The 12,157-nt window shown below is 42.3% G+C and overlaps 1 protein-coding gene across 1 annotated transcript; it reads right to left on the bottom strand.

Annotated features, from left to right (window-relative positions):
• Positions 1-204: 204 nt before the first annotated feature.
• LOC110509492 (D-dopachrome decarboxylase-A) lies at positions 205-11,789 on the bottom strand. The gene is made up of 3 exons (XM_021590386.3): positions 11,587-11,789; positions 1,913-2,088; positions 205-1,354 (listed from the first exon to the last, which is right to left on the bottom strand). Exons 1-3 carry the CDS (start codon positions 11,692-11,694, stop codon positions 1,282-1,284), a joined length of 357 nt encoding a protein of 118 aa, XP_021446061.1. The 5' UTR covers positions 11,695-11,789; the 3' UTR covers positions 205-1,281.
• Between the last annotated feature and the right edge of the window lie 368 nt (positions 11,790-12,157).

Below are 12,157 nucleotides of genomic sequence, written 5' to 3'. Positions count from 1 at the left end.
TAAGAATAATAAGACTTTTAAAAAAATTACAAATAAATAAAAAAAGAGGTGCGCGAGACAAGTTTACCAGCATCATAGCATAAGTATCATTGACATGTTCCTTGCCATTTTAAACAAAATTACATTATACTAATAAACTGACCCAGCAGGTGCTGTTGCAAGGCAAACTTTTCAAGACGAACAATAATGTATGGACAGAAAGCACACATCCTAAATGTTTATTTTTTTTTGTTGCCTTCAGTGGGCTGTATCACATGGAAAGATAGCTACATTTTTACATTGGTTTACAGTCCACTTTTCCTAAATATCTAGCTGTTCAATGTCACATTTGCACCTTGTATTATTTTAAAACCCTTCCACTCTTCGTGTTGAGTGTAAAGAAATATTGGCAAGACATTAAATCCAGTAAATAATTTAGTCATGCGGGACACAATAATTTAAGTACTTTTACTTCTAGTATGACTAGACACTTCTTAAATATATATACTATTATCATTATCACCTACACTATTATCATTGGGTTTACTTGATAGCTACCTACACAAATAGCTAGCTAGAACAAAGTGTTAATAAGATATTCATTTAAAAAGATTAAAAGCAATACAAATAAGTTATCCAGTACAGCAAAGCCTTCACAACATTTACTTGATACTCATATATTAAAAGGACTGAAATTGAAAGGAATATATTACATGTCAATTTACTAAGCATAGTCCTTCACAAATACAGAGTGCATGTTAGTTAATGCAACACTGTTATGTCCTTATCTACTTCTATACTCTTAACAAATGCATAGAATGGTGTTTCACAGCGGCCATTGACATTTACCTGAATTCCATTGCACAGTACGTACTTAAAGATTTACTGTTAATACTAGTCCATCATCTATGCTAGTCATTGTGGTTCTTACTAACAAAACATAGCAGAAAAAAACATCTCAACCACATTATCAGATGGTTGAGATATGACATGAATAGATGAACTTACATAGTAATAGCTTTGAAAAAAGGTCAATTGGTTTACATTTCCTCTAATCAAACATGAATATATTCTTATATCATCTAGCTTGTCAAATGTGAGGTTCTGGTTTACTGTCGCAATATAAATGAATGCGTTTCCAGGACATAGATTCACGGGGTCAAATACCATAGTGATAAAATCCAATACAGGTCTTTGTCATATGGTATGTCATGTCCAATTGAGTGGTGGAAACCCACTGCCGGGGTTTGGTAACTGTTGTGGAACAGATGTGTGAAGTCATTCTGGTGCAGAAAGTTCCTCCTACAGGTAACTCATAACAGTTCCTTTCTTTCCAACCTGATGTGGCTCCAGGACATAGAACCTAATCATGACCCTGTGGAATACAAGTTCACCTACAATTAGATTCCTGTATATGGTTTTCAATACATAAGACCATGTGGCTATAATTTAAATCTACTAAATGCAATATTCTATTTAATGCAATATAAAGTCAATACATACTTTGAATGCTATATGGTGTTGCAAGATATCCTGTGCAACCCCTTACAAGCATAGGTAGTTAGGCTGTAATCAATACCTCATGGTAGTAATAACCTAGACATATGAACTGTCCATAAATCCAGACACACCATGGTATAACAGATAACTAGAATTTTTCATCTGTTTCTTGAGTCAAAGTTGAGTTGGGCTTTAAAGAGTCTGCAGGCAGGCCGGGTACAGGAACTGACATACAGAGACACTCCATCTTTCAATCTGAGAAGGTATCATATGACATACTGCCCTTTATCCACACCAATGCAGAAATGCAAAATCCTCTTATCTTATGCATAAAACATATTTGTCTATCATTAGAACAGAGCCAAAGCTCTGCAATAGAGGATAGTACTAAGGTAAAATAAATGAATGATTTGTAGCATAGTCAGCTTCTAACCGGTCTTCAGTAAGTCCAAGTTCTCCTGTAAGGAAAGGGAAGATATTGGCACTGTGTTCCTTGTTCTTCTCAGCAGTGTCAGTGACACCGATGGCGGACACGGACAGTATCACGCAAGGAGCACAAGTTCCACCCATGAGCATTGGCAGTCCTGGTTTCACCACCAGCATCATTCTCTGCATGGAAAACAGACAACATAAAATACACACAAGCACCATTTTTGAATAGAATTAGCTAGCTAAGCTATATCTAAGTATTTAAATATGGACACTGGAGTTAAAACCTTGATAGCCGCTAACGATAGTGCCTTCAGAAAGTATTCACACCCTTGACTTTTTCCACATTGTGTTGTGTTACAGCCTGAAATTAAAATTGATTAAGTTGAGATTTTGTGCCACTGGCCTACACACAATACCCCCTGATGTCAAAGTGGAATTATGTTTTTAGACATTTTTACAAGTATTCAACCCCTTTGTTACGGCATGAGGCATAAGTACAGGAGTAAAACTGTGTTTAACATGTCATATAATAAGTTGAATGGACTCACTGTGTGCAGTAAGTGTTTAAAATTATTTTTGAATGACTACCTTACCTCTGTACCCCACAATTATCTCTAAGTTCCCTCATCTCTCTGAGACAGAACACATCTCCTTCCTGAGCGGTATGACGGCTGCGTGGTCCCATGGTGTTTATACTTGCGTACTATTGTTTGTACAGATGAACGTGGTACCTTCAGGCATTTGGAAATTGCTTCCAAGGACGAACCAGACTTCGTCTACAATTTTTTTTCTGAGGTCTTGGCTGATTTCTTTTGATTTTCCCATGATGTCAAGCAAAGAGGCACTGAGTTTGAAGGTAGGCCTTGAAATACATCCACAGGTACACCTCCAATTTACTCAAATTATGTCAATTAGCCTTTCAGAAGCTTCTAATGCCATGCAATCATTTTCTGGAATTTTCCAATTTTTTTAAGGCACAGTCAACTTAGTGTATGTGAACATCTGACCCACTGAAATTGTGATACAGTGAAATATAAGTGAAATAATCTGTAAACAATTGTTGGAAAAATGACTAGTGGTTAGCGCGTTGGACTAGTGACCGGAAGGTTGCAAGTTCAAACCCCCGAGCTGACAAGGTACAAATCTATCGTTCTGCCCCTGAACAGGCAGTTAACCCACTGTTCCTAGGCCGTCATTGAAAATAAGAATTTGTTCTTAACAGACTTGCCTAGTTAAATAAAGGTAAAATACTATAATTTGTTAACAAGAAATTTGTGGAGTGGTTGAACAATTAGTTTTAATGACTCCAACCTAAATGTATGTAAACTTCCGACTTCAACTGTGTGTGTGTGTGTGTGTGTGTGTGTGTGTGTATATACACACTGCTCAAAAAAAATAAAGGGAACACTAAAATAAAACATCCTAGATCTGAATTAATGAAATATTCTTATTGAATACTTTTTTCAATGGAAATTATCAATGGAAATCAAATTTATCAACCCATGGAGGTCTGGATTTGGAGTCACACAAAATTAAAGTGGAAAACCACACTACAGGCTTTGATGTAATGTCCTTAAAACAAGTCAAAATGAGGCTCAGTAGTGTGTGTGGCCTCCACGTGCCTGTATGACCTCCCTACAACGCCTGGGCATGCTCCTGATGAGGTGGCGGATGGTCTCCTGAGGGATCTCCTCCCAGACCTGGACTAAAGCATCTGCCAACTCCTGGACAGTCTGTGGCGTTGGTGGATGGAGCGAGACATGATGTCACAGATGTGTTCAATTGGATTCAGGTCTGGGGAACGGTTGGGCCAGTCCATAGCATCAATGCCTTCCTCTTGCAGGAACTGCTGACACACTCCAGCCACATGAGGTCTAGCATTGTCTTGCAGTAGGAGGAACCCAGGGCCAACCGCACCAGCATATGGTCTCACAAGGGGTCTGAGGATCTCATCTCGGTACCTAATGGCAGTTAGCCCTTCATGTGCTCGCCAGAGGTAGCCTGTGCGGCCCCCCAAAGAAATGCCATCCCACACCATGACTGACCCACCGCCAAACCGGTCATGCTGGAGGATGTTGCAGGCAGCAGAACGTTCTCCACTGCGTCTCCAGACTGTCACATCTGTCACATGGCTCAGTGTGAACCTGCTTTCATCTGTGATGAGCACAGGGCGCCAGTGGCAAATTTGCCAATCTTGGTGTTCTCTGGCAAATGCCAAACGTCTTGCACGGTGTTGGGCTGTAAGCACAACCCCCACCTGTGGACGTTGGGCCCTCATACCACCCTCATGGAGTCTGTTTCTGACCGTTTGAGCAGACATGCACATTTGTGGCCTGCTGTTGGTCATTTTGCAGAGCACATTTGCAGGCACATTTGTGGCCTGCTGTTGGTCATTTTGCAGGGCTCTGGCAGTGCTCCTCCTTGCACAAAGGCGGAGGTAGCGGTCCTGCTCCTGGGTTGTTGCACTCCTACGGCCCCCTCCACGTCTCCTGATGTACTGGCCTGTCTCCTGGTAGCGCCTCCATGCTCTGGACACTACGCTGACAGACACAGCAAACCTTCTTGCCACATCTCGCATTGATGTGCCATCCTAGATGAGCTGCACTACCTGAGCCACTTGTGTGAGTTGTAGACTCCGTCTCATGCTACCACTAGAGTGAAAGCACCGCCAGCATTCAAAAGTGACCAAAACATCAGCCAGGAAGCATAGGAACTGAGAAGTGCTCTGTGGTCCCCACCTGCAGAACCACTCCTTTATTGGGGGTGTCTTGCTAAATGCCTATAATTTCCACCTGTTGTCTATTCCATTTGCACAACAGCATGTGAAATGTATTGTCAATCAGTGTTGCTTCCTAAGTGGACAGTTTGATTTAACAGAAGTGTGATTGACTTAGAGTTTAGTTACATTGTGTTGTTTAAGTGTTCCCTTTATTTTTTTGAGCAGTGTATTTTTTTTGTTAAACATTCACTATCCTACAATCCTACAATGTAGAAAATATTAAAAATAAAGAAAAACCCTGGAATGAGTAGGTGTGTCAACTTTTGACTGGTGCTGTATATTTTACACGTACTTTGTATGTGGACACCCCTTCAAATGAGTGGATTCTGCTACTTCAGCCACACCCGTTGCTGACAGGTGTATAATATATTTTTTTAAGAGCACACAGCCATGCAATCTCCATAGACAAACATTGGCATTAGAATGGCCTTACTGAAGAGCTCAGTGACTTTCAATGTGCCTGAATGTAGTGCCAACTATAAAGTTTGTTGGAGGAGGAATAATAGTCTTGAGCTGTTTTTCATGGTTCAGGCACATTGACTGTCATGGTACAATGACAGTCTAGACCAGGGGTTCTTAACTTTTTAATCATGGGATCCAAATGAGAAATTCTGTGTAAAGCAGAAAGCGCACTGAACAGAGAGCACAGATGCACATGGCCAAATCAATTACAGTAATTAATGAAACGTTTATAAAATGTACACTGACACGTCACGACCCACCTTTGCACCCCTACAAATACCTGGGTGTCTGGTTAGACTGTAAACTCTCCTTCCAGACTCACATTAAGCATCTCCAATCCAAAATTAAATCTAGAATTGGCTTCCTATATCACAACAAAGCATCCTTCACTCATGCTGCCAAACATACCCTCGTAAAACTGACCATCCTACCGATCCTTGACTTCAGTGATGTCATCTATAAAATAGCCTCCAATACCCTACTCAACAAACTGGATGCAGTCTATCACAGTGCCATGCGTTTTGTCACCAAAGCCCCATACACTACCCACCATTGCGACCTGTACGCTCTTGTTGGTTGGCTCTCGCTTCATACTCGTCGCCAAACCCCCTGGCTACAGGTTATCTACAAGTCTCTGCTAGGTAAAGCCCCACCTTATCTCAGCTCACTGGTCACCATAGCAGCACCCACTCGTAGCACACGCTCCAGCAGGTATATCTCACTGGTCACCCCCAAAGCCAATTCCTCCTTTGGTTGTCTTTCCTTCCAGTTCTCTGCTGCCCATGACTGGAACGAAATGCAAAAATCTCTGAAGCTGGAGACTCACATCTCCCTTACTAGCTTTAAGCACCAGCTGTCAGAGCATTTTACAGATCCCTGCACATGTACTTATCCTATCTATCTACCTACCTCATCCCCATACTGTATTTATTTATCTTGCTCCTTTGCACCCCAGTATCTCTACCTGCACATTCATCTTCTGCCGATCTACCATTCCAGTGTTTAATTGTTATATTGTAATTACTTCACCACCATGGCCTATTTATTTCCTTATCTTACCTCATTTGCACTCACTGTATATAGAATTTTTGTTTTATTTTTGTTCTACTGTATTATTGACTGTATGTTTGTGTTACTCCATGTGTAACTCTGTGTTGTTGTATGTGTCAAATTGCTACGCTTTATCTTGGCCAGGTCGCAGTTGCAAATGAGAACTTGTTCTCAACTAGCCTACCTGGTTAAATAAAGGTGAAATAAAATTTTAAAATGTAAAAAATTAACAGGTCCCATACTTTAAGAAAGGCGGGTCTTGACGATTCTGTGCTTCCAACTTTGTGGCAACATGGGGAAGATCTTTTCCTGTTTCAGCATGACAATGCCCCCGTGCACAAAGCGAGGCCCATACAGCAATGGTTTGTCAAGATGAGTGTGGAAGAACTTGACTGGCCTGCACAGAGCAATGACTTCAACCCTATCGAACACCTTTGGGATGAATTGGAATGCCAACTGCGAGCCAGGCCTAATCGCCCAACATCAGTGCCCGACCTCACTAATGCTCGTGGCTGAATGGAAGCAAGTCCCTGCAGCAATGTTCCAACATTAGTGGAAAGCCTTTCCAGAAGAGTAGAGGCTGTTATAGCAGAAAATAGGGGGACCAATTCCATATTAATGCCAATGATTTTAGAATGAGATGTTTGAAGAGCAGATGTCCACATACTTTTGGTAATGTAGAATATATGCTACTGCTCGACTAACAAAATATCTTGGTTGACCAACAGCTTATCGACTAATTGGTGTCAGCCCTAAAAGGAACTAAAGAAAAACGACCATAAATTGGGAAAACAAATTAACTTCATGTCCTCAATACAACACGTTATGTTTGGGGAAAATCCAACACAACACATCAATGACTACCACTCTTCATATTTTCAAGCATGGTGGTGGCTGTGTCATGTTATGGGCATGCTTGTCATCGGCAAGAACTAGGGAGTTTTTAGGATAAAAATAAATGGAAAAGAGCTAAGCACAGGCAAAATCCTAGAGGAAAACTTGGTTCAGTCTTCTTTCCGACAGACACTGGGAGACATTCACCTTTCAGCAGGACAATAACCGAAAATACAAGGTCAAATATACAGTTGGTTACCAAGATGACTGAATGTTCCTGAGTGGCCTGAAAATCTATGGCAAGACTTAAAATGGCTGTCGAGCAATGATGAAAAACCAACTTAACAGGGCTTGAATAATTTTTTTAAAGAATAATGTGCAAATATTGTAAAACCCAGATGTGCAAAGCTCTTAAGAGTCTTACCCAGAAAGACTCAAAGGTGATTCTAACTTGTCACATTGACTCAGGGGGATGAATACTTATGTAAACATGAGTGTTATTTTTCATAATTATTTGACAAAAGTTTGAATCCATCCGAGTATTTAGTGTATATCGTTTAGATTATCGTTTATCATTTTAAATTAAAACTATTTTAATCCACCTTGTAACACAACAAAATGTGTTATGTCAAGGGGGTGTGATTATTTAAGAGCCCTGACGCTCAGTGTAGCCAACTTAGCAACTTCGTCACTATATTTAGCGAGTATTCAGATCCCTCTAGCAACACATTTTCAAAAATATCGACTAGCGACAAATCTAGCGTTATTGGAGACTTTTGGAGACTCTGACGTGAAAGCACGTATCGTTCTTACTCTTCTCAACGAGCAGCGGATGCTGCCGTGGGCCCCACCACCGTCCCATAGCACTCGCAGGAGGCCCAGTCCTCACGCAGGAGGCCCAGTCCTCGCGCAGGAGGCCCAGTCCTCGCGCAGGAGGCCCAGTCCTCGCGCAGGAGGCCCAGTCCTCGCGCAGGAGGCCCAGTCCTCGCGCAGGAGGCCCTCCCAGCTGCAGTCAGAGCAGGAGATGTTCACCCCTCCGCGTCCAGACTGCAAATGAATTGCGCATTCGGAAAGCGCCCGCTTGCTTACATTCAGGGCGGGATGTAAATGTAAAAAAATTATTTATCTAAAATAAATCACTGCACAAAAATAAATCACTGCATTTGACTAACACAGCCTCAGTAATTTACTCACTTACTCACCTTGTCCACTGTGTGTGTGCCTCTCTGTGACATAAGCTAAACATCTAGCTGGCTAGCTTATCATGTCTCAGTCTAAACTGTACACTCAAAAATACAGAAAGGAGTGGGAATCAAACCCTGAATTCAAAGGCTGGCTGAAGCCGTTTATTGGAGATGATACACGAGCCTACTGCCTGTATTGTAAGGCTGATTTCTACGCCAAACTTAGTGATGTAAAAAAAACACATGACAACTCAAAAACATACTCAAAAGGCAAAGCCTTATAACAGTTCCACCCAAAACAAGCTGCCATTTATGGTTAAAAAAATAGACTCTGCAAAAAAGGCTGAAGCCACCATGGCATTAGCTATCGTTGAACACTGTTCCATGCTGGCATGTGATCACATTGGAGCATGTAGAGCTGCTTTCTCAGACTCCGCTGCTGCTACCCACTTCAAAATGCACAGGACAACGTGCACAGAAATGATTAATGGTTCTAGCACCATACTTTCTGAAAAAGTTGGTCGCAGATGTGGGTGACCAGCCTCCTCCTCGATGAGTCCACGGATGTAAGTGTTTCTAAGTACCTGGGGGTTGTGATAAGGTACTTTAGTGACACCAAGCAGACAATTCTATCAACATTTCTGGGGCTTGTTGAGTTGGAGGGAGGAGATGCCAAATCTATAGCCCTGTGCGGTTGTGGCTTTCCTCGAGAAGTGTCGTCTTAAAAAAGAGAAACTCCTTGGGATAAGGACTGACAATGCCTCTGTTATGACGGGGATTAACAATGGGGTCCATAAAGTGCTGAAGGAGGAGTATGGCCTCAAATATCTGGTTCTTATTCGCTGTGTGTGCCACTCTGCAGCTTGCTGTAAGTCATGCTTCCAATGACATCATCCCCCGTAGTGTGGAGTACTTGGTACGAGAGACTTATTGTCAGGGTCTCCAAAGCGCAGGGAGGCCTACAAGGCCAAATATGAGACCATCAACTGTGGAGAGAAACCTTTACAGATAACCAAGGTGTGTGCCACACGTTGGCTCTCCATTGAACCCGTGATTTCACGCATTCTGGACCAGTGGGAGGAGGCTGCATTTCGCAGTCACCAAGTCCAGTGAACACTGCAACATGGCTGAGGTTTTATACTCCATGTACAGTGATCCTCAAAACATGTTGGATCTGACTTTTTTGAAGTCAGTGCTGGGTGAGGTACAGTAGTGCTGGGTGAGGTACAGTAGTGCTGGGTGAGGTACAGTAGTGCTGGGTGAGGTACAGTAGTGCTGGGTGAGGTACAGTTGTGCTGGGTGAGGTACAGTTGTGCTGGGTGAGGTACAGTTGTGCTGGGTGAGGTACAGTAGTGCTGGGTGAGGTACAGTAGTGCTGGGTGAGGTACAGTTGTGCTGGGTGAGGTACAGTTGTGCTGGGTGAGGTACAGTTGTGCTGGGTGAGGTACAGTTGGCCATCAAGGCTTTTGAGGGAGAGCAAGTAGATCCTCTTAAGCTACTTGACAGCTTGGTTAGCCTGATCAAGTCTGTGAGCAGCAGGGTGCTGAATCCACTGGCAAATGTTGATGTACTCAAAGGGCCAATAGATGGATACATCAGTCCCAAACTGTACCTTGGTTACCTTTTTGAGTCAAAGGCAGCTGAGCTCCACCTTGTGCCTAAGGATGAAAACAATGTCTGAAAATGGTGTGTAGCCTTCACCATCTCCCTCACTAATGAGTTGAGAGTGAGACTGAAGGACAACATCGAAGCATTGTGTAGCCTTCACCATCTCCCTCACTAATGAGTTGAGGGTGAGACTGCCGGACAACATCGAAGCATTGTGTAGCCTTCACCATCTCCTTCACTAATGAGTTGAGAGTGAGACTGAAGGACAACATCGAAGCATTGTGTAGCCTTCACCATCTCCCTCACTAATGAGTTGAGGGTGAGACTGCCGGACAACATCGAAGCATTGTGTAGCCTTCACCATCTCCCTCACTAATGAGTTGAGGGTGAGACTGCCGGACAACATCAAAGCATTGTGTAGCCTTCACCATCTCCCTCACTAATGAGTTTAGGGTGAGACTGCCGGACAACATCGAAGCATTGCAGTACATGTCAGCTTTCAATGTGGAGGAAACTCTAAAGCACAATAAGAGCCCTGGAGAAATAGAAAAAAAAATAGCCAAGCTCCTTGGCTACTCCCCTGCAGAGATAGACAAGATGGTCCAGCAATGGCGTGCCATCCATCTTAGTAAATGGAATGAAACAAACAACACACTGGGCTTCTGGAGTGAGATTTGGAAGTTCAGGGGTGCAGCTGATATCAACCCGTTTCAAGAACTTGCCATGGCTGCGGTGTCTGTGTTGTCCTTGCCACACTCGAATGCTGAAGTCGAGAGAGTATTTAGCCAGATGAGTGTGGTAAAAAGCAAACTTAGAAATCGGATGTCCTTGCAGACCCTTAACTCCATCCTGTACATTCGATATGGACTGAAGCGGTCTGGTGAGGCTTGCTATGAGCACCAGCTGGCTGATAATGTTTTGTGGCTTTTTGGCACATCAGCTGCTTACTAATTTAAGTCAGCTCCATCAGTTGCTGAACCTGCCATAGAGAGCCTTGACTAACATGAGGATGATCCATTCTTTCTGTGAGGGGGGTCTGGGGGGAAAAAAGACAACCTGAATTAGGGCCAGACTAGTTACCATCATTTTCTCACATTGCCATTGACAGTTTTTTATATTGTCTCTTTTTGGTCCATTTAGATTGTATACAACAAATATAAAACATGTTATGGTTAAAAATGAGTTAGAGTTAGTGTTCGCACACGGACATCTATTTTACAGCGCTTGTTGACGGAAGACCGACAAGACAGAGGCGAACACTTGCGCTAATAAGCGATCTTGCATGATCGAACAGCTGTGTGTAAGTGTAACTATGGAGGAAGTGTAGCAGAAGCCTTGTTCATCAGCTCGATGCACACAGCCGTATGGATATGTGCAAACCTGCTACACAGTAAGTGTTTTTTTAAAGATTATTTCTCGCTTATATGAAAGACAAGTTCCATGTTTCGTGAAAAGTATTGCACGCAATTATTATTTACGTTTCCAAATGTTAAAACAGAGCGTCGGGATTGTAATTCACATGGTCCCACTGGTAAACGGTGATTATAGCTGAGAACCCTTGGGATAAGGCCTTGAGTTCTCGTGAGCAAGGCTACAGCTAGCCCATTCAATACTGTAGACGGCAAGGCTTGAGTTCGACAACTAGGCTACAGCTAGCTGACAGTAATCTCAACAATGCAATGTATCAAAGGCAGACATATGGAGTGAGGCAAAACTTAACTTCACTCAGTAACATTATTGATGCAGTAGCCTACTCACCTCTTCGTGTTTCCCTAGAACAGCGGCTGTTTTGGAGCACAGCTTTTTCAAGAAATCCTCAGAAAACGTACTCTCAGGTAAATTACTTTCTAAATCAATGAACGGCATGATTTTGTAAAGAGGTCGTTCTTTCAGATGAGAAGGCTAGGGAGGTCAATTTGCAGCAAATTTGACTTTGCTCCGGAAAGTATGTCTCTTCATTGGAGGGAAAAAAGTACTTCCGTGTCACGGAATTTCGGAAATGTTCAAAATAAAAGTCCCCCACTAGCAAAAAGTCTCAGTAACTTGAATGTATTCATGATATAGGAAAAATTGTCTAAACATTAACAATGATTCATACTTTTTCATATTTAGGTGACATTTGCATTACATTTGAATTAAAAAATATGTTCTAAGGTCAAATATGGTAAGTGGAAATGCCTCCAATATGAATCACTGTATATTAGGCATAAGGTTAGCGGTGTGGTTAAGGGTAGTGGTACCATATGAGTGTGATATAACCAATTAGATCCCAGGAACCTTCTACTGCATTTTTCAAAATGTCTGATTAGTCAGGAGACAATACAAACAA

The sequence above is a fragment of the Oncorhynchus mykiss genome, chromosome 29, assembly GCF_057628025.1.
Source record: "Oncorhynchus mykiss isolate SJ-2025 chromosome 29, ASM5762802v1, whole genome shotgun sequence".
NCBI lineage: Eukaryota > Metazoa > Chordata > Actinopteri > Salmoniformes > Salmonidae > Oncorhynchus > Oncorhynchus mykiss.
The sequence above is the reverse complement of the archived record's forward strand: the minus strand, read 5'-3'. Positions and strand labels throughout refer to the sequence as shown.

Excerpts from the sequence above, each read along its gene's own strand:
- LOC110509492 (XM_021590386.3), bottom strand. The coding sequence starts at position 11,694 with ATGCCGTTCATTGATTTAGAAAGTAATTTACCTGAGAGTACGTTTTCT. Across the intron at positions 2,089-11,586 it reads TTCTAGGGAAACACGAAGAG|AGAATGATGCTGGTGGTGAA; the intron begins GTGAGTAGGCTA and ends TTTTCCATGCAG. Across the intron at positions 1,355-1,912 it reads CTTGGACTTACTGAAGACCG|GGTCATGATTAGGTTCTATG; the intron begins GTTAGAAGCTGA and ends TGTATTCCACAG.